Consider the following 18,470-nt stretch of genomic DNA (forward strand, 5'->3'; position numbering starts at 1 on the left):
AACACATGTCCCTACTTGTACTTTTTTCATCCCAGATGTTTCCACATAGTAATATCAAGGAAACATGTTCAACCAGCTTTTCCACATCTACCACTATATTACGACACAAGGGTGGGAATGAATAGTGATACTGAGATGTTGGACTTCCATCATTGTGAAATGTACAAAGAGCAGATACTCTACTAAATGCTCAGGAGCTGTCGGTACGTCTATAGGAAATCAATCGAGGCAGCACTCTTAAAAATAAAGTGCAAGACTTTATTGCCCCATGTGGCATCGTTTTGGTTCATAGTGTGAAGAACCTTGAGAAAGATTCACACTATGAACCAAAACATCACCACATGGGCTTAATAAAGTCCAGTAATCTTGCACTTTATTTGTTGGTATTTCAGAATGGAGGCTTGGCACTCAGACGTCCTCTATAAAACTAGTGTGGGTTTAATTTATTTCTGCATTTATCCATCTATCTACAATATCTACCTATCGTAACAATTGCATCTTTACTAGTAGTGGACTATCTAAGGATAGAACATCAGTAAGTTTGTGTAGTAACTAGGCATAGACCATGGCTGTGGTGGATTAGCTATAGACAGACCATAGAGAGGTGGTGGACTACCTAGAGATAGATCATAGATAAGGTGGTGGACTACCTAGGAATAGGCTATAGAAAAGGTGGTGGACTACCTAGGAATAAGCCAGAGATAATGTGGTGGACTACCTTAGGTTAGACCATAGATAAGATTGTTAGAGTAAGTAGGGATATACTATAGATAAGGTGGTGAACTAACTAGGGAAAAACCATGGTAGTGGACTACCTAGGGAAAATATATAGAGATAGACAGTATATAAAGTAATGGACTACATAGGGAGAGACAGATATGTCAGTGGACTACCTATGAATAGGTCATAGATAAGGCGGTCGACTATGTAGGAATAGGTCATAGATAAGGCGGTGGACTAACTAGGGATAAACTAGGATTACCTAGGTAAAGATCATAGAGAGGTGATGGACTACCTAGAGATAGACCATAGATAAGGTGGTGGGCTACCTAGAAACAGATGATCAATGAGGTGCAGTACTGCCTGAAGCCAGCCATACATATTACAGTAGATGGCTGTTGAATTATGATTTGGCAGATGGTTCAGCCGACAGCCAGTCAGCTGACACTCTCATACAGCGGAGAACTCACTTGGGTAGCACTCCTATGTACTATATGAAAAGCCAATGGATTATCTCCGAAAAACAATATGTTCATCAGTCCTCGATCTGATTTGTCAGATTGACATCTCCCCCAACAATCAGTCAGGCAGAGCCTCCATACTGTCAACCAAACCCATCCACATTGATTGGTTCATCAGACTTTATTCTAATGTGTATGGGGGACTTAAAGGTATGCCATAGATAAGGTGGTGGACAACCTAGGAATCGACCATATATAAGATGGTGTACTATCTAGGGACAGGCCATAAATAAGGTGATGTACTACCTAGAGATAGGCCAAAGATAAGGTGGTAGACTACCTTGAAATAGACCATAAATAAAGTGGTGGAATACATAGGGATGGACCGTAAATAAGATAGTGGACTACCTAGAGATGGGACCATAGATAAGTTGGTGGACTAACTTGGAATAGACTATAGATGAGTTTATGGAATACAGAGGAATAAGCTATATATAAGGATGTGGACGATCTTGGAATGGTTGACAAATAAGGTGGTGGACTGCATAGGGATAGACTATAGATAAAGTGGTAGAATATCTAGGGATATACTTTAGATAAGGTGATGGACTTCCTAGGAAAAGGCTATGGATAAGGTAGTGGGCTACCTAGGATAAGGGGGTGTGCTTCCTAGGGATCATAGATAAGGTGGCAGATTACCTGGCGATAGTGGATTGATAAGGGGGTGTATAAACTAGGGATATTCCATAAGATAAGGTGGTGGACTACCTATGAATAGACCATAGATAATGTTGTGAAATAAATCAAAGAGTGGTGGTGAATAGTGATGAGCGAGTATACTCATTGCTCGAGATTTCCCAAGCACGCTCGGGGGTCCTCCGAGTATTTTTTAGTGCTCGGAGATTTAGTTTTCTTTGCCGCAGCTGAATGATTTACATCTCTTAGCCAGCTTGATTACATGTGGGGATTCCCTAGCAATCAGGCAACCCCCACATGTACTTATGCTGGCTAACAGATGTACAGTGGGGCAAAAAAGTATTTAGTCAGTCAGCAATAGTGCAAGTTCCACCACTTAAAAAGATGAGAGGCATCTGTAATTTACATCATAGGTAGACCTCAACTATGGGAGACAAACTGAGAAAAAAAAATCCAGAAAATCACATTGTCTGTTTTTTTAACATTTTATTTGCATATTATGGTGGAAAATAAGTATTTGGTCAGAAACAAAATTTCATCTCAATACTTTGTAATATATCCTTTGTTGGCAATGACAGAGGTCAAACGTTTTCTGTAAGTCTTCACAAGGTTGCCACACACTGTTGTTGGTATGTTGGCTCATTCCTCCATGCAGATCTCCTCTAGAGCAGTGATGTTTTTGGCTTTTCGCTTGGCAACACGGACTTTCAACTCCCTCCAAAGGTTTTCTATAGGGTTGAGATCTGGAGACTGGCTAGGCCACTCCAGGACCTTGAAATGCTTCTTACGAAGCCACTCCTTCGTTGCCCTGGCGGTGTGCTTTGGATCATTGTCATGTTGAAAGACCCAGCCACGTTTCATCTTCAATGCCCTTACTGATGGAAGGAGGTTTGCACTCAAAATTTCACGATACATGGCCCCATTCATTCTTTCATGTACCCGGATCAGTCGTCCTGGCCCCTTTGCAGAGAAACAGCCCCAAACCATGATGTTTCCACCACCATGCTTTACAGTAGGTATGGTGTTTGATGGATGCAACTCAGTATTCTTTTTCCTCCAAACACGACAAGTTGTGTTTCTACCAAACAGTTCCAGTTTGGTTTCATCAGACCATAGGACATTCTCCCAAAACTCCTCTGGATCATCCAAATGCTCTCTAGCAAACTTCAGACGGGCCCGGACATATACTGGCTTAAGCAGTGGGACACGTCTGGCACTGCAGGATCTGAGTCCATGGTGGCGTAGTGTGTTACTTATGGTAGGCCTTGTTACATTGGTCCCAGCTCTCTGCAGTTCATTCACTAGGTCCCCCCGCGTGGTTCTGGGATTTTTGCTCACCGTTCTTGTGATCATTCTGACCCCACGGGGTGGGATTTTGCGTGAAGCCCTAGATCGAGGGAGATTATCAGTGGTCTTGTATGTCTTCCATTTTCTAATTATTGCTCCCACTGTTGATTTCTTCACTCCAAGCTGGTTGGCTATTGCAGATTCAGTCTTCCCAGCCTGGTGCAGGGCTACAATTTTGTTTCTGGTCTCCTTTGACAGCTCTTTGGTCTTCACCATAGTGGAGTTTGGAGTCAGACTGTTTGAGGGTGTGCACAGGTGTCTTTTTATACTGATAACAAGTTTAAACAGGTGCCATTACTACAGGTAATGAGTGGAGGAAAGAGGAGACTCTTAAAGAAGAAGTTACAGGTCTGTGAGAGACAGAAATCTTGATTGTTTGTTTCTGACCAAATACTTATTTTCCACCATAATATGCAAATAAAATGATAAAAAAACAGACAATGTGATTTTCTGGATTTTTTTTTCTCAGTTTGTCTCCCATAGTTGAGGTCTACCTATGATGTAAATTACAGACGCCTCTCATCTTTTTAAGTGGTGGAACTTGCACTATTGCTGACTGACTAAATACTTTTTTGCCCCACTGTAAATCATTCAGCAGCGGCGAATAAATTCTAAGGGTATGTGCACACGTATTCTGGAGGACTGCGGATTTTTCCGCAGCGGATTTGGAAAAACTGCAGTGCAAAACTGCTGCGGTTGTTCCTGCGGATTTATCGCGGTTTCTACTGCGGATTTCGCTGCAACTTTACACCTGCAGTTTTCTATTGGAGCAGGTGTAAAACCGCAGCGGAATCCGCACAAAGAATTGACATGCTGCAGAATGTAAACTGCTGCGTTTCCGCGCGTTTTTTTCCGCAGCATGTGCACTGCGGATTTCGTTTCCCATAGGTTAACATGGTACGGTAAACTCATGGGAAACCACTGCGGATCCGTGTGCACATACCCTAAATCTCCGAGCAGTCATAAATACCCGGAGGACACCCGAGCGGGAAATCTCGAGCAACGAGTATATTCGCTCATCACTAGTGGTGAACTATCTAGAGGAAGACCATAGATAAATTGAGGACTACTTAGAGATAAACCATAGAAAAGGTGGTGGACTTACTATGGATAGAGCATAGATAATGAGGTGGATAACCTTGCAACAAACCATAGATAAGGTGATAGACTATGTAAGAATAGAGGTACCTTCACACTAAACAACTTCACAACGATATCGCTAGCGATCCGTGACGTTGCAGCGTCCTGGCTAGCGATATCGTTCAGTTTGACACGCAGCAGCGATCAGGATCCTGCTGTGATGTCGTTGGTCGCTGCAGAAAGGCCAGAACTTTATTTCGTTGCTGGACTCCCTGCAGACATCGCTGAATCGGCGTGTGTGACGCCGATTCAGCGATGTCTTCACTGGTAACCAGGGTAAACATCGGGTTACTAAGCGCAGGGCCGCGCTTAGTAACCCGATGTTTACCCTGGTTTCCAGCGTAAAAGTAAAAAAAACAAACACTACATACTTACCTTCAGCTGTCTGTCCCCGGCGCTCTGCTTCTCTGCACTCCTCCTGAATCCTGTGTCAGCGCCGGTCAACCGGAAAGCAGAGCGGTGACGTCATCGCTCTGCTTTCCGGCTGACCGGCGCTGACAGTGCAGAGGAAAGCAGAGCGCCGGAGGACAGACAGCTGAAGGTAAGTATGTAGTGTTTGTTTTTTTTACTTTTACGATGGTAACCAGGGTAAACATCGGGTTACTAAGCGCGGCCCTGCGCTTAGTAACCCGATGTTTACCCTGGTTACCGGCATCGTTGGTCGCTGGAGAGCTGTCTGTGTGACAGCTCTCCAGCGACCAAACAGCGACGCTGCAGCGATCGACATCGTTGTCGGTATCGCTGCAGCGTCGCTGAGTGTGAAGGCACCTTAAGCTATAGTGGTGGAATACCTATGAATAGACCAAAGATAAGGTACTGTACTTCCTATGGATAGCCGACAGATAGGGTGATAGACTATCTAGAAATAGACCATAGATAAGGTACCAGACTACCTGGGGATAAATCAAAGTTAAAGGTGTTTTCTCATGAAAAAAGTACATTTTGATTAATAGATCTTGGAATAAAAATGGTCCACAATTGGTTGTGTTAAACAAATGTCCCTGTGCTGAGATTATCTTATAAATGTGCCCCTGTTATGTGCTGTGTAATGGCCGTGTCTGACTGTACAGGAATATAGTCTGATCATACCACATCTTCTGGGCAGGAGAGGATGCAAAAGAGTCTACAGACATTACAGCATGGGATCGCAAAAGATTCATTTCACTGCCTATTTTCAGCAATTTTTTACCTGAAAGAAGCATCTGCGATCCCATGGTGCGCTATCTGTAAACTCTCTCGATCCCCCCCTTGGGCAGGAGCTGTGGTATTATCAGACCATGTGCCTCACGGCTAGGTACATTATATTTAGGGGCCCATAAAGAAGATTATCTCCGTACATGAACATCTTTTTTCAATATATCCAAGTGGTGAAATTATGTTTATTCCATCCAAATCTTTATTAAAATTAATTTTGTTAGTGGTAAAACCCCTTTAACCACTTCACTCTGAAGCCTGTTTTCACCTTCCTGACCAGGCCAATTTTTACAATTCTGACCACTGTCATTTTATGAGGTCATATCTCTAGAACGCTTCAACAGATCTTGGTGATTCTGCAAATGTTTTCTCGTGACAATTTGTACTTTATGATAGTGGTAAAACTTCTTAGATATGACTTGCGTTTATTTGTTAAAAAAACGGAAATCTGGCAAAAATGTTGAAAATTTCGCAATTTTCAAAGTTTTAATTTTTATGCCCTTAAATCAGAGAGTCATATCACACAAAATCGTTAATAAATAACATTTCCCACATGTCTACTTTACATCAGCACAATTTTGGAACATAATTTTTTTTTTTGCTAGGAAGTTATAAGGGTTACAATTTGACCAGCAATTTCTCATTTTACAACAAAATTTGCAAAACCATTTTTTAGGGACCACCTCACATTTGAAGTGACTTTGAGGGGTCTATATGGCAAAAAATATCCCAAAATACACCATTCTAAAAACTGCACCCCCAAAACCACATTCAAGAAGTTTATTAACCCTTCAGGTGCTTCACAGCAATTTTTGGAATGTGGAAGAAAAAAATAAACATTTTACTTTTCTTTCACAAAAATTTTCCTTTAGACTTTTTTTTTTTTTTTTAACTTTTGCAAAGGTAACAGGAGGAAATGGACTATACATTTTGTTGTGTAATTTCTCCTCAGCATGCCAATATCCCATAAGTGGGGGAAATCTACTGTTTGGGCACACAGCAGGGCTCGGAAGGGAAGGAGCATTTTACTTTTTGAACGTAAAATTTTCTGGTATAATTAGCAGACGCCATGTCATGTTTGGAGAGCTCCTGATGTGCCTAAACAGTGGAAACCCCCAACAAGTGACACTATTTTGGAAACTAAACCCCTTATGGAACCTATCTAGATGTGTATTGAGCACCTTGAACCCACAGGTGCTTCACAGAAGTTTATAACGTAGAGCCATGGAAATAAAAAAAATCAAAATTTTCCAAAATAAATATATTTTAGCTCCATATTTTGCATTTTCATAAGGATAACAGGTGAAATTGCTCCATACAATTTGTTGTGCAATTTCTCCTGAGTACACTGATACCCCATACGTGGGGGAATATTACTGTTTGGGCGTAAGGCAGGGCTTGAAAGGGAAGGAGCGCCATTTGACTTTTTGAATGTAAAATTTACTGGAATAATTAACGGATGCCATGTCACGTTTGGAGAGCCCCTGATGTGCCTAAACAGTGGAAACCCCCCACAAGTGACCCCATTTTGGAAATTATAACCCTTTGGGAATTTATCTACAGGTGTAGTGACAATTTTGACTCCATGGGTGTTTACCAGAAACAAGCAGCAGTGGATGTTGCTGAGTGAAAATTGCAAACTGCTATTGTAGTGACCAGTACATTATGCCCAGCTCGTGCTTCTGGAGACATGGACCCGTAAGTTAGGCGGGCTCTCATCACTACAGAAATGCCAAACGTGGGCGCTAAATGTGGTTTAGGCACACTGGGGCTCAGAGGGGAGGGGGCATTTGGATTTGGGAGCGCATAATTTGCTGAATTTCTTTTGGGGAGCGTGAAGCCATTTAGCTTTTCCAGAGCCTTTGTGCTACCAGTAATGTGGAAGCCCATATATTTCTGTTAACAGATGACGGACCTGAGTGGGGACTTGCTTTTTTGTGGATTTAGTTGAAGCTTTTATTGGGAACAGTTTACATAACGTTTGGGATCACATTAAGCCGGCGCTCTAAGCTGACCACTTACTTTGGGGTTTTCATCTAAATCTCTGAGTGACGGGACAGATGAAACCCCTGATAGATCCATTCACTATAATGGGGCAGCAGATTTACTCTGGATTCCGTCTGGTCTCTGTTCAGTGTTGTCCTTTTCAGAAGTGCACAAAACTGTGGTCGATGGCACTTTTATGCAATCCTAAAAAGTCGGACACCGCTATATCACAGGTCCATAATGTCCACAGTGCCTCCATCTGCCTCATTATAAGGAATCTTCCAACAGGGTTCTGTCTGAATCACATATTTCAGAGATTTACACAGAAACTCCGATGTAAGCGCTCAGCACAGAGCACAGGATAAATGTGTGCCGAGGCTTACTGCAATGTTTGGGAGTCAGAATGAAAAAATTCAATGGCATGTGAGGAATTTGTTTTATTTTTTACGCCGTTCCTCGTGCGGTATGAGTGACTAGGCAACTTTATTATTTGGGTCGGTGCGATTACAGCGATACCAGATTTATAGCGGGTTTTCATGTTTGGCAGCTGTCACACAATAAAATACGCTTTTTTTTTGCGAAAACTAGTTTTTGCATCACTATATTTTGAGAGCTATAATTTTTTCATATTTCGGCCAACAGAGTCATGTTATGGCTCATTTTTTTGCGGGGCAAGCTAATGTTTTTATTGGTACCATTTTCAGGCACATGAGATTTTTTGATTGCTTTCTATTCCGATTTTTGGGAGAGAGAATGAACAAAAACCAGCAATTCAGGAGTTGCTTTTTGTTTTTTTTATACCGTTCAGTGTGTGGTAAAATTGATAAGGCTGCTTTATTCTTCGGGTCAGTATGATTACAGCGATATCTCATTTATATAGCTTTTTTATGTTTTGGCGCTTTTACACAATAAAAACTATTTTCTAGAAAAAATTATTATCTTTGCATTGCTTTATTCTGAGAGCTATAACTTTTTTTCTTTTTTCTGCTGATGGAGCTGTATGGCGGCTTGTTTTTGGCGTGACAAGATGACGTTTTCAGCAGTATCATTTTAATTTACATCCGTCTTTTTGATTGAGTTTTATTGCACTTTTTGTTTGGCGGCATGATGATAAAGTAAAGTTTTTTGCCTTGTGTTTTATTTATTTTTTTAACAGTGTTCACTGAAGGGGTTAATTAGTGGGGTAATTTTATAGAGCAGGTCGTTTCAGACACAGCGATACCAAATATGTGTACTTTTATTGTTTGTTTTTTTATGTACATAAATAAATGTATTTATTGGAAAAATATATCTTTTTTCTTTCTTTATTTTTTACATTGTCCCAGGATATAGTGTTAGATCGCTGATCTGACACTCTGCAAAGTGAAGTGTCAGATCATGATCTTACAGGCAGGGAAGGAGGCATGCCAGTTGAGAGCAGGTGCTCACAAGCCACCTCCCTGCGGGACTCGGAAGGACTCCGCGCCCATCTTTGTGCCGGGGCTATCGCGATGTTCTGATGGGAGCGTGCAGGGAGCCCCCTCCCTGCGCGATGCTTCTCCATGCCGCTGTAACTACTGACAGCGGCATCAGAGGGGTTAAATGCCCGCGTGGGCATTGCTGTGGGGTGTCAGCTGTCACATACAGCTGACAGCCGCACCCGATCGCCACACCACTCAGCGTGAGGCCACGCGATCGGTGTGCCATACTAGTATGGCGTATATCGGGAGAGGGTTAAGGTGGTGGACTATGTTGGAATAGATAATAGATAAGGTTGTGGACTATATATGAATAGTCTATAAAGTCATGGACATCCTAGGGATAGGCTATAGAGAAAGGGATGGACTTCCTATTGATAGGCTATAGATAAGGTGGTAGACTTCTTAGGGATAGGCTATAGATTAGGTGATGGACTTCCTAGGGATAAGCTATAGATAAGATGGTAGGCTTCCTAGGGATAGGCTGTAGTCTAGATAAGGTGGTAGACTTCTTAGGGATAGGCTATAGATTAGGTGGTGGACTTCCTAGGGATAGGCTATAGATAAGGTGGTGGACTTCCTAGGGATAGGCTATACAAAGATAAGGTGGTATACTTCCTAGGGATAGGCTATACAAAGATAAGGTAGTGGACATCCTAGGGATAAGCTAAAGATTAGGTGGTAGGCTTCCTAAGGATAGGATGTAGATAAGGTGGTAGACTTCTTAGGGATAGGCTATAGATTAGGTGGCGGACTTCCTAGGGATAGGCTATAGATAAGGTGGTGGACTTCCTAGGGATAGGCTATAGATAAGGTGGTAGTCTACCTAGCGTTAGGCTATAGAAAACGTGGTAGACTTCCTAGGGATAGGTTACAGATAAGGTAGTGGACTACCTAGGATTTTCTATTTAGTCATCCATTTACTTTATGAAGGTTATCGCTGGTGTACATTGATGAGTGGTCATGTAGAACATACTGATCAATGTGGATGTTATGCTGATGATCTGACCCATATAACCTTTTTTTTGCTGTTATTTCTTCACCAGTGTAATCCTCTCTTACAGATCACTGATTATGTCCTTGATTTCTCTTTTCTTACAGGATGGTGAGGTAATCGGCATAAACACACTGAAAGTGACGGCAGGTATATCATTTGCTATTCCATCTGACAGAATAAGGCAATTCCTGGCAGAATCACATGACCGTCAGCTAAAAGGTAAGAATGAATAGTATTATAATACATACACTACACCAAACAGAATCTGACCATTAGAAGTAGTCATTTTTCAATCTTATTAAATGCTACACATAGAAAACCACAACTCCCAACATGACCTGACCACCGGACCATAATACTATTCTGTTACAACCCATACCTAGTACATGTGCAGTACATGATAACTCTGAGGCTTGAGTGAGACACTGCACGATCTATAGGTCACATAGTCCTGATATCCAGAATCCAAATTAGTGATATTAATCCATATTCACTTTCTACAGGAAAGGCCATTTCAAGAAAGAAATACATGGGGGTGAGGATGTTACAGCTGTCTTCGAGGTACAGTTTTGTTTTTTGAATGATGTGTCCTTCATAATGCAAAAACACATTGTAAAGTGTATTTCTAAATGCTATGTAGACCTTTGTCATGAGAAAAATAATTTTACATATGTTAGTGGTTACCTTTAGTTTATAAAATGGCACTAAATTACAGTATGCAATCTTCATTCAGCCTAATCCAGGCTTCAGATTATGCTCTTGTGGGAGTGTCTCTTACACTAATATAGGCTGGATGTGATATCTGTATATCCGTGCTCCAGTCTTCATTAGCTCATATATTAACACAGCTTCTATCCTGCACTCATTTCTTCTCCATGTGCTTTCCTCTTTGTCTAGAAAGCACATTCCTCCTTTCAGTTTTGACGATCAGCTGCAGCCTGATACAGGCTTTAGATTATTCTCTACTGAGAGTGTCTCTTCCAGTAATATATGCTGGATGTGATCTCTCTATGTCTGTGCTGCTGTCTTCATTAGCTCAGCCTCTATTCCACACTTATTTCTTCTCCATGTGCTTTCCTCTTTGTCTAGAAGGCCCAATCCTTCTTTCAGCTTTGACCACCAGTTGTACTCTCATCCAGGCTTCAGTTTATACTCTTGTGTGTCTCTTCCACTAATATAGGCTGTCTCATACCTGATCTTTGTGTGTATCTTTGCTACTGTTTTTATTAGTTCATATATTAACACAGCTTCTATCCTGCACTTATTTCTTCTCCTTGTGCTTTCCTCTTTGTCTAGAAAGCCATTCCTTCTTTCAGTTTTGACCACCAGTTGTAGACTGATCCAGGCTTCAGATTTTGCTCTGGTTGGAGTGTATCTTCCACTAATATAGGCTGGATGTGATCTCTGTGCTGTTGTTTTCATTAGCTCATATTAACACAGCTTCTATCCTGCACTTGTTTCTTCTCCATGTGCTTTCATCTTTGTCCAGAAAGCCCATCCCCTTTTTCAGTTTTGACCATCAGTTGCAGCTTTAGACTATTCTCCACTGGGAGTGTCTCTTCCAGTAATATATGCTGGATGTGATCTCCATATATCCATGCTGCTGTCTTCATTAGCTCATACAGGTCCTTCTCAAAAAATTAGCATATAGTGTAAAAGCATTAAGCTACTTACTGGTAGCGGCATTTCTCGGAGGCCCATGACAGCACGACGAGAGAGGGGATCCGCCCATTAGGAACAGGAAACCTACAGATACAAAAGGGCGGTACCTCTCCCTTGCCTCAGTTGTATTTCAGAGTCTTGAGAGGACTACCGCGGTTAGTGGTACACAAAAATATACACTATATACAGATTATATACAAAATATCAGACATCTATTGGGACTGGTATCGTATTGTGAAATATATACATTTATAGGAAGTGCAACCCCCAGTGAATAGGGAGGGAACTAAGGGTGCTGTCATGGGCCTCCGAGAAATGCCGCTACCAGTAAGTAGCTTAATGCTTTACTCGGACTCCCATGACAGCACGACGAGAGAATTACAGAGATGTAAGCTTCCTTAGGGAGGGACTATGGCCTGTAGCACCCTTAACCCGAATGTGAGATCAGAGGAAGCCCCCAAATCCAACCTATAGTGCTTAAAGAAGGTGGACGGGGATGACCATGTGGCCGCCTTACATATCTGGTCGATTGATACTCCAGACTTTTCCGCCCAGGATGTAGCCATGGCCCTGGTGGAATGCGCCCTCAGATTCTGCGGAGCCGGACCTCCACCTGCAGTGTAAGCCAAAGAGATAGCCTCCCTAATCCACTTTGCTAGAGTGTATTTTGATACCCTAAGTCCCTTTCTAGGGTTTTGGAAGGATAGAAACAACGCATTATCCTTCTTCCATGTGTCAGTAATAGAGATGTATTCTAGCAGGCATCTCCTAACGTCTAATGTATGAAGAAGTTCTTCTTTAGGGTTGGAAGGATTGGGAAGGAAGGATGGTAAAACTATCTCTTGTGTCCTGTGGAACTGTGATGACACTTTTGGTAAATAGGCTGGGTCCGGTCTGAGGATTACTCTGTCTGGTAGAAACTCCGTATAAGGGGCTACCCTGGAGAGCGCTTGTATGTCTCCAACTCTGCGAGCAGATGTAATTGCCACCAGAAAGGCTGTTTTAAGAGATAGGGCCTTAATTGAAGCTGTTTGTAATGGTTCAAATGGCTCTCTAGTCAATGCTGACAGGACTAGGTTGAGATCCCAAGGCATAGATCTATCCTTATGTATGGGTCTAGCTCTAATAGAAGCTTTAATGAACCTTGAGATCCAATAATTATTGGCGATGTTACATGAAAATAGAGCCCCTAGGGCCGAGACCTGTACTCTTAGGGTACTAGTGGATAGATTTAATTCTAGGCCCTTCTGCAGAAACTCTAAGATTTGTTTTATAGGTATTCCCTCTTCTAAATTAAAATCAGAAGAGGCCAGAAATTTCCGCCAGGTCCTAGCGTAGATTGTTGTAGTTATCTGTTTTCTACTTTTCATAAGGGTCTCAATTAGACTCGAGGAGAACCCTTTGCTTTTTAGTAACGCCCTTTCAAAATCCATGCCGTTAAATGGAGACTCTTTACTTGAGGATGGCTGATCGGCCCCTGGTAGAGCAGATCTGGAATGTCCGGAAGTACCCAGGGGTCCTCCACAGACATGGTCCTGAGCCAAGTGAACCAGGCCCTTCTGGGCCAAAATGGGGCAATCAATATAACTCTGGCTCGATCTTCCCTTATCTTCCTGACTACTAAGAGGATCAGGCCCAGTGGAGGAAATGCATATGCCAGTCGAAAATCCCAACTGATCAGAAAAGCGTCTACCGACAGAGGATTTTCTCTGGGATTTAGGGAACAAAATTTTGTTGTCTTCCGGTTGTCCCTGGTAGCAAATAAGTCTACTTCTGGATGACCCCATTTGTGGACGATCTGATCGAACACGCCATTGTTTAGGGACCACTCCCCTTGTCTCAGGGTGTTGCGGCTTAGAAAGTCCGCTTTGATGTTTTCTTTTCCTCTTATGTGCAAAGCAGTTAGAGATAAGAAGTAACTTTCTGCTGTCTGGAACAGACGATCCGCCACTTTCATCAGTGACTCGGAATGAGTTCCACCCTGATGATTTATGTATGCGACCGCCACCTGGTTGTCCGATAGGATCTTGACATGATGACCCTGCAGATATGAGAGGAATTTTTTCACTGATAGCTCTACTGCCATTAACTCTTTCTGGTTGGAAGAGGCTGATGTCAGGGGAGGGAACCATAGGCCCTGAACTGTCATGTCATCTATGTATGCTCCCCAACCCGTAGGGCTAGCGTCTGTAGTTACAACACGCGTAGCCTGAGACACCCAGGGAACTCCCGCCGATAAGTTCTTACTATCCAGCCACCACCTAAGAGATGTGAGAGCTTTTGGACCTAAGGTAATCTGATTCTGCAGGGACCCCTGTAAGATTCTATCATTAACCAGCACCTCGGATTGTAAAGGTCTGGTGTGGAATTGGGCCCAACGGAGGGCGGGAATGCAAGAGGTTAAAGAACCCAGTAGAGACATAGCCTGTCTAAGGGTCATGGATGGTTTGTCAATTGCCCTAGACACCTGCTGTTGGATATGTAACAACTTGTCAGGTGGAAGACAACACTGTTGGGATTCTGAGTTTAATAATAATCCCAAAAATCTTTGTATTTTCTGGGGCTGTAAACGAGATTTTTCGTAATTTATGATCCACCCCAGATGCTCGAGTTTGGCTGTGGCTGACTCTAGCTGAGAACGGCAATGGTCTGCAGAGCTCCCTACTATAAGAAAGTCATCCAAGCAGGGAATAATTAGGATGTCAGACTCTCGTAAGTGTGCCATGACGTCGGCCACTAGCTTTGTAAACACTCTAGGAGCTGATGATAAGCCAAAGGGAAGAGCTCTGAACTGGAAATGGCGAACCTGGCCCCCCATTGACACAGCTACTCTCAGGAATTTCTGGAAGTGTTCATGTATTGGAACATGATAGTATGCATCTTTTAGATCTACCACTACCATGAAACAGTGATTAAACAACATCTTTATTGCTGAGTTGATTGTTTCCATCTTAAATGACTCATTGACCAGAAACTCATTAAGACATCTGAGATTAATGATCGTTCTAAACGAATCGTCTGGTTTCTTAATCAGAAAAAGAGGAGAGTAAAACCCCCTCCCTCTTTCTGATTCCGGAATTTCAATCAACACTCTTTTGGAACATAAGTTGATAACCTCGGCTTCCAGGGCTGCTTGCTCAAGGGGGGAGGAACGTAATGGGGTCAATTTAAATCTGTCACGAGGCCAAGGTTTGAAGTCCAGTTTTAGACCTTCAGTAATGATGCCTCTGACCCATTTACTGTTGGTAATGTTAAGCCAGGCTGGAGAAAATGCTGACAGCCTGCCCCCCACCGGAACCGCTAGTCATTGGTCCGGTTTTTTCTGCTCCTTTGAGGAACGGCGAAACATATAGCCCGTACCTCTACCGCGTCTGTCCTCCCATCTAAAACTTTCTCTAGTGGGAGAGGACCCACGTTTCTTCCCGCGACCAAATCTCCTTCGACTGAACTGCCGGCGGTAAGATGGATATAGATTGGGAAATTTCTTTTTATCATCCCCTGCTTTTTCCAACAACTCGTCCAGTGTTGGACCGAAGAGATATTGACCTTCGCACGGGATGGCGCAGAGCTTGGTTCTAGACTGAATGTCCCCTGACCAGCATTTCAGCCACAAGGCCCTGCGAGCAGCGTTGGATAGTCCTGCCGCTCTGGCCGCCATTCTGACAGAGTCCACCGATGCGTCCGATAGGAAGGCTGCAGCATTCTGAATAGTTGGTAGGGTCTTCAGAATAGTGTCTCTGGATGCACCGTCCTTAAGTTGAGACTCTAACTGATCTAGCCCGACCATTAAAGATCTGGCCGTACATGTTGCCGCCACGGCTGGTCTGAGAGACCCAGCCGCCATCTCCCAGGTACCCTTAAGGAATATGTCTGCCTTCCTGTCCAGAGGATCCTTGAGGGTCCCCATATCCTCAAAGGGTAAAGAGGCCTTCTTTGACGCCTTCGCCACAGCCGCGTCTAATTTAGGAGCTTTATCCCATGTCTCTACAACCGGATCGTCAAAGGGATACCTGCGTTTTAACGCTGGTGGAAAGGCTCCCTTTTTTTCAGGTTTCTTCCATTCTCTAAGAATCAAGTCCTGAATTTTTTCGTTTACCGGAAAGGATCTATGTTTCCTACGATCAAGTCCACTAAACATCATCTCCTGTCTTGAGGGTTGTGGTTTAGGTTCCTCTATACCCATGGTGCCTCTGACTGATTTGACAACTTTGTCGATTCTATCCAAGGGTAGACAGAATCGTCCTGACTCCTCATCAGATGAAGAGGAGAGAGGACTTGAGAGATAGGAATTCTCCTCTCCTTCTTCTCCTGAAGAATTAGAGTCCAAGGGAGTCCTATGTTTTGAGCCTTCTGCTTGGGATAGGGACCGTAGTGATTCCCTTACTTCCAGCCGGATCATTTCCCTCAGACTTGCCGGAGTTACGGACTCTTCTGCTACCTAGGGGAGGACAATATAGGAGATAACTAATATCTGACCTAATGTCACTACCACCAACCCTCTCCTGTAGACCTCACCGTCTGCTGTATACAGGGGGCACATAACTTTTTTGCACAAGAGTCAGGTAGAGGGACTCCACAGAGGGCACATTCCTTATGCTTAGACTTCCCCGTACTCTTCTTCCCCTAGAAGATAAAGTATAAAGGGGCCTGCGTCACCGAGTGAACTTTCACGTAGCTCACTTACCCATGCGCCAAAGTATAGTACCGGAATCCGAGGGGTCTCTTTAGCCGAAGCTCTGGATCCTTGTTCGGAAGAGCTCTTACGACTAGGTTGGTCGCCTCTCTCCTTCTGTTTGGGCTTCTGACGTACCTCGTCTGGCAGCTGCTGCTGCTCACCACCACTCTCCATGACGAAATGCGACCAAAAGCAGGGATTGTCATCTCCACCTGCATAAGTACCCCTTGGATCCGGTCAGCAGATGGGTCAGCGCTGTCCCTATTGGTCAAGGATACAGCAGAGGGCAGGAGGACTTGCGACAGAAGACCGGCATACAGACGTGATGGGCGCCGCCATTTTGGAACGACTGCGCATGCGCAGACGTCCGGCGACCCGGAAGCGGCCGCTAACCCCGCCCCCCCACGTCACTGCACCGGAAATGCTCCAGCACACGCTGAGAGCTGTGCAGGACGCCGGGGATGGAGTGCGGCGCTCCGGGAGCTCACTCACACGCCTGAACCCGGCATCTGCAGCCCCACCATACCGCTGCACCACCAATGGGAATACTTACCTGCGCTGACATGATGGAGGCAGGAAATCCTCCGGACTCCTCTCCCTGCTGTGAACGCCACTGCCGTGAAGTTCAGCAAGGACCACCGTGGCGTCTCCAGGGATCTCCGCACCGGCCGAGGTAGGAGACCCCCCCGCTACCGTAATCGGCCGGCCTGGGCCTTCTGTCTATAGGCACCCGTCCCCTCAGGAACAGGAAACCAACTGAGGCAAGGGAGAGGTACCGCCCTTTTGTATCTGTAGGTTTCCTGTTCCTAATGGGCGGATCCCCTCTCTCGTCGTGCTGTCATGGGAGTCCGAGTAAATTTCATTATTTACCATAATGTAATGATTACAATTAAACTTTCATATATTATAGATTCATTATCCACCAACTGAAATTTGTCAGGTCTTTTATTGTTTTAATACTGATGATTTTGGCATACAACTCCTGATAACCCATAAAACCTGTCTCAATAAATTAGCATATTTCACCCATCCAATCAAATAAAAGTGTTTTTTAATAACAAACAAAAAAACCATCAAATAATAATGTTCAGTTATGCACTCAATACTTGGTCGGGAATCCTTTGGCAGAAATGACTGCTTCAATGCGGCGTGGCATGGAGGCAATCAGCCTGTGACACTGCTGAGATGTTATGGAGGCCCAGGATGCTTCAATAGCGGCCTTAAGCTCATCCAGAGTGTTGGGTCTTGCGTCTCTCAACTTTCTCTTCACAATATCCCACAGATTCTCTATGGGGTTCAGGTCAGGAGAGTTGGCAGGCCAATTGAGCACAGTAATACCATGGTCAGTAAACCATTTACCAGTGGTTTTGGCACTGTGAGCAGGTGCCAGGTCGTGCTGAAAAATGAAATCTTCATCTCCATAAAGCATTTCAGCCGATGGAAGCATGAAGTGCTCCAAAATCTCCTGATAGCTAGCTGCATTGACCCTGCCCTTGATGAAACACAGTGGACCAACACCAGCAGCTGACATGGCACCCCACACCATCACTGACTGTGGGTACTTGACACTGGACTTCAGGCATTTTGGCATTTCCTTCTCCCCAGTCTTCCTCCAGACTCTGGCACCTTGATTTCCGAATGACATGCAAAATTTGCTTTCATCAGAAAAAAGTACTTGGGACCACTTAGCAACAGTCCAGTGCTGCTTCTCTGTAGCCCAGGTCAGGCGCCTCTGCCGCTGTTTATGGTTCAAAAGTGGCTTTACCTGGGGAATGCGGCACCTGTAGCCCATTTCCTGCACAGGCCTGTGCACGGTGGCTCTGGATGTTTCCACACCAGACTCAGTCCACTGCTTCCTCAGGTTCCCCAAGGTCTGGAATCGGTCCTTCTCCACAATCTTCCTCAGGGTCCGGTCTCCTCTTCTCGTTGTACAGCGTTTTCTGCCACATTGTTTCCTTCCAACAGACTTACCATTGAGGTGCCTTGATACAGCACTCTGGGAACAGCCTATTTGTTGAAAAATTTCTTTCTGGGTCTTACCCTCTTGCTTGAGGGTGTCAATGATGGCCTTCTTGACATCTGTCAGGTCGCTAGTCTTACCCATGATGGGGGTTTTGAGTAATGAACCAGGCAGG

General features: G+C 44.0%; 1 protein-coding gene across 1 annotated transcript in view; it reads left to right on the plus strand.

Annotated features, from left to right (window-relative positions):
- LOC138677048 (serine protease HTRA1-like) overlaps positions 1 to 18,470 on the plus strand; it is a 72,091-nt gene that overhangs the window by 46,899 nt on the left and 6,722 nt on the right. The window contains exons 6-7 of the mRNA XM_069766867.1: positions 10,103 to 10,217; positions 10,502 to 10,559. Of these exons, the coding sequence (XP_069622968.1) occupies positions 10,103 to 10,217; positions 10,502 to 10,559 (173 nt within the window). The remainder of the gene's footprint in view (positions 1 to 10,102; positions 10,218 to 10,501; positions 10,560 to 18,470) is intronic.

The sequence above is a fragment of the Ranitomeya imitator genome, chromosome 4, assembly GCF_032444005.1.
Source record: "Ranitomeya imitator isolate aRanImi1 chromosome 4, aRanImi1.pri, whole genome shotgun sequence".
Lineage (NCBI taxonomy): Eukaryota > Metazoa > Chordata > Amphibia > Anura > Dendrobatidae > Ranitomeya > Ranitomeya imitator.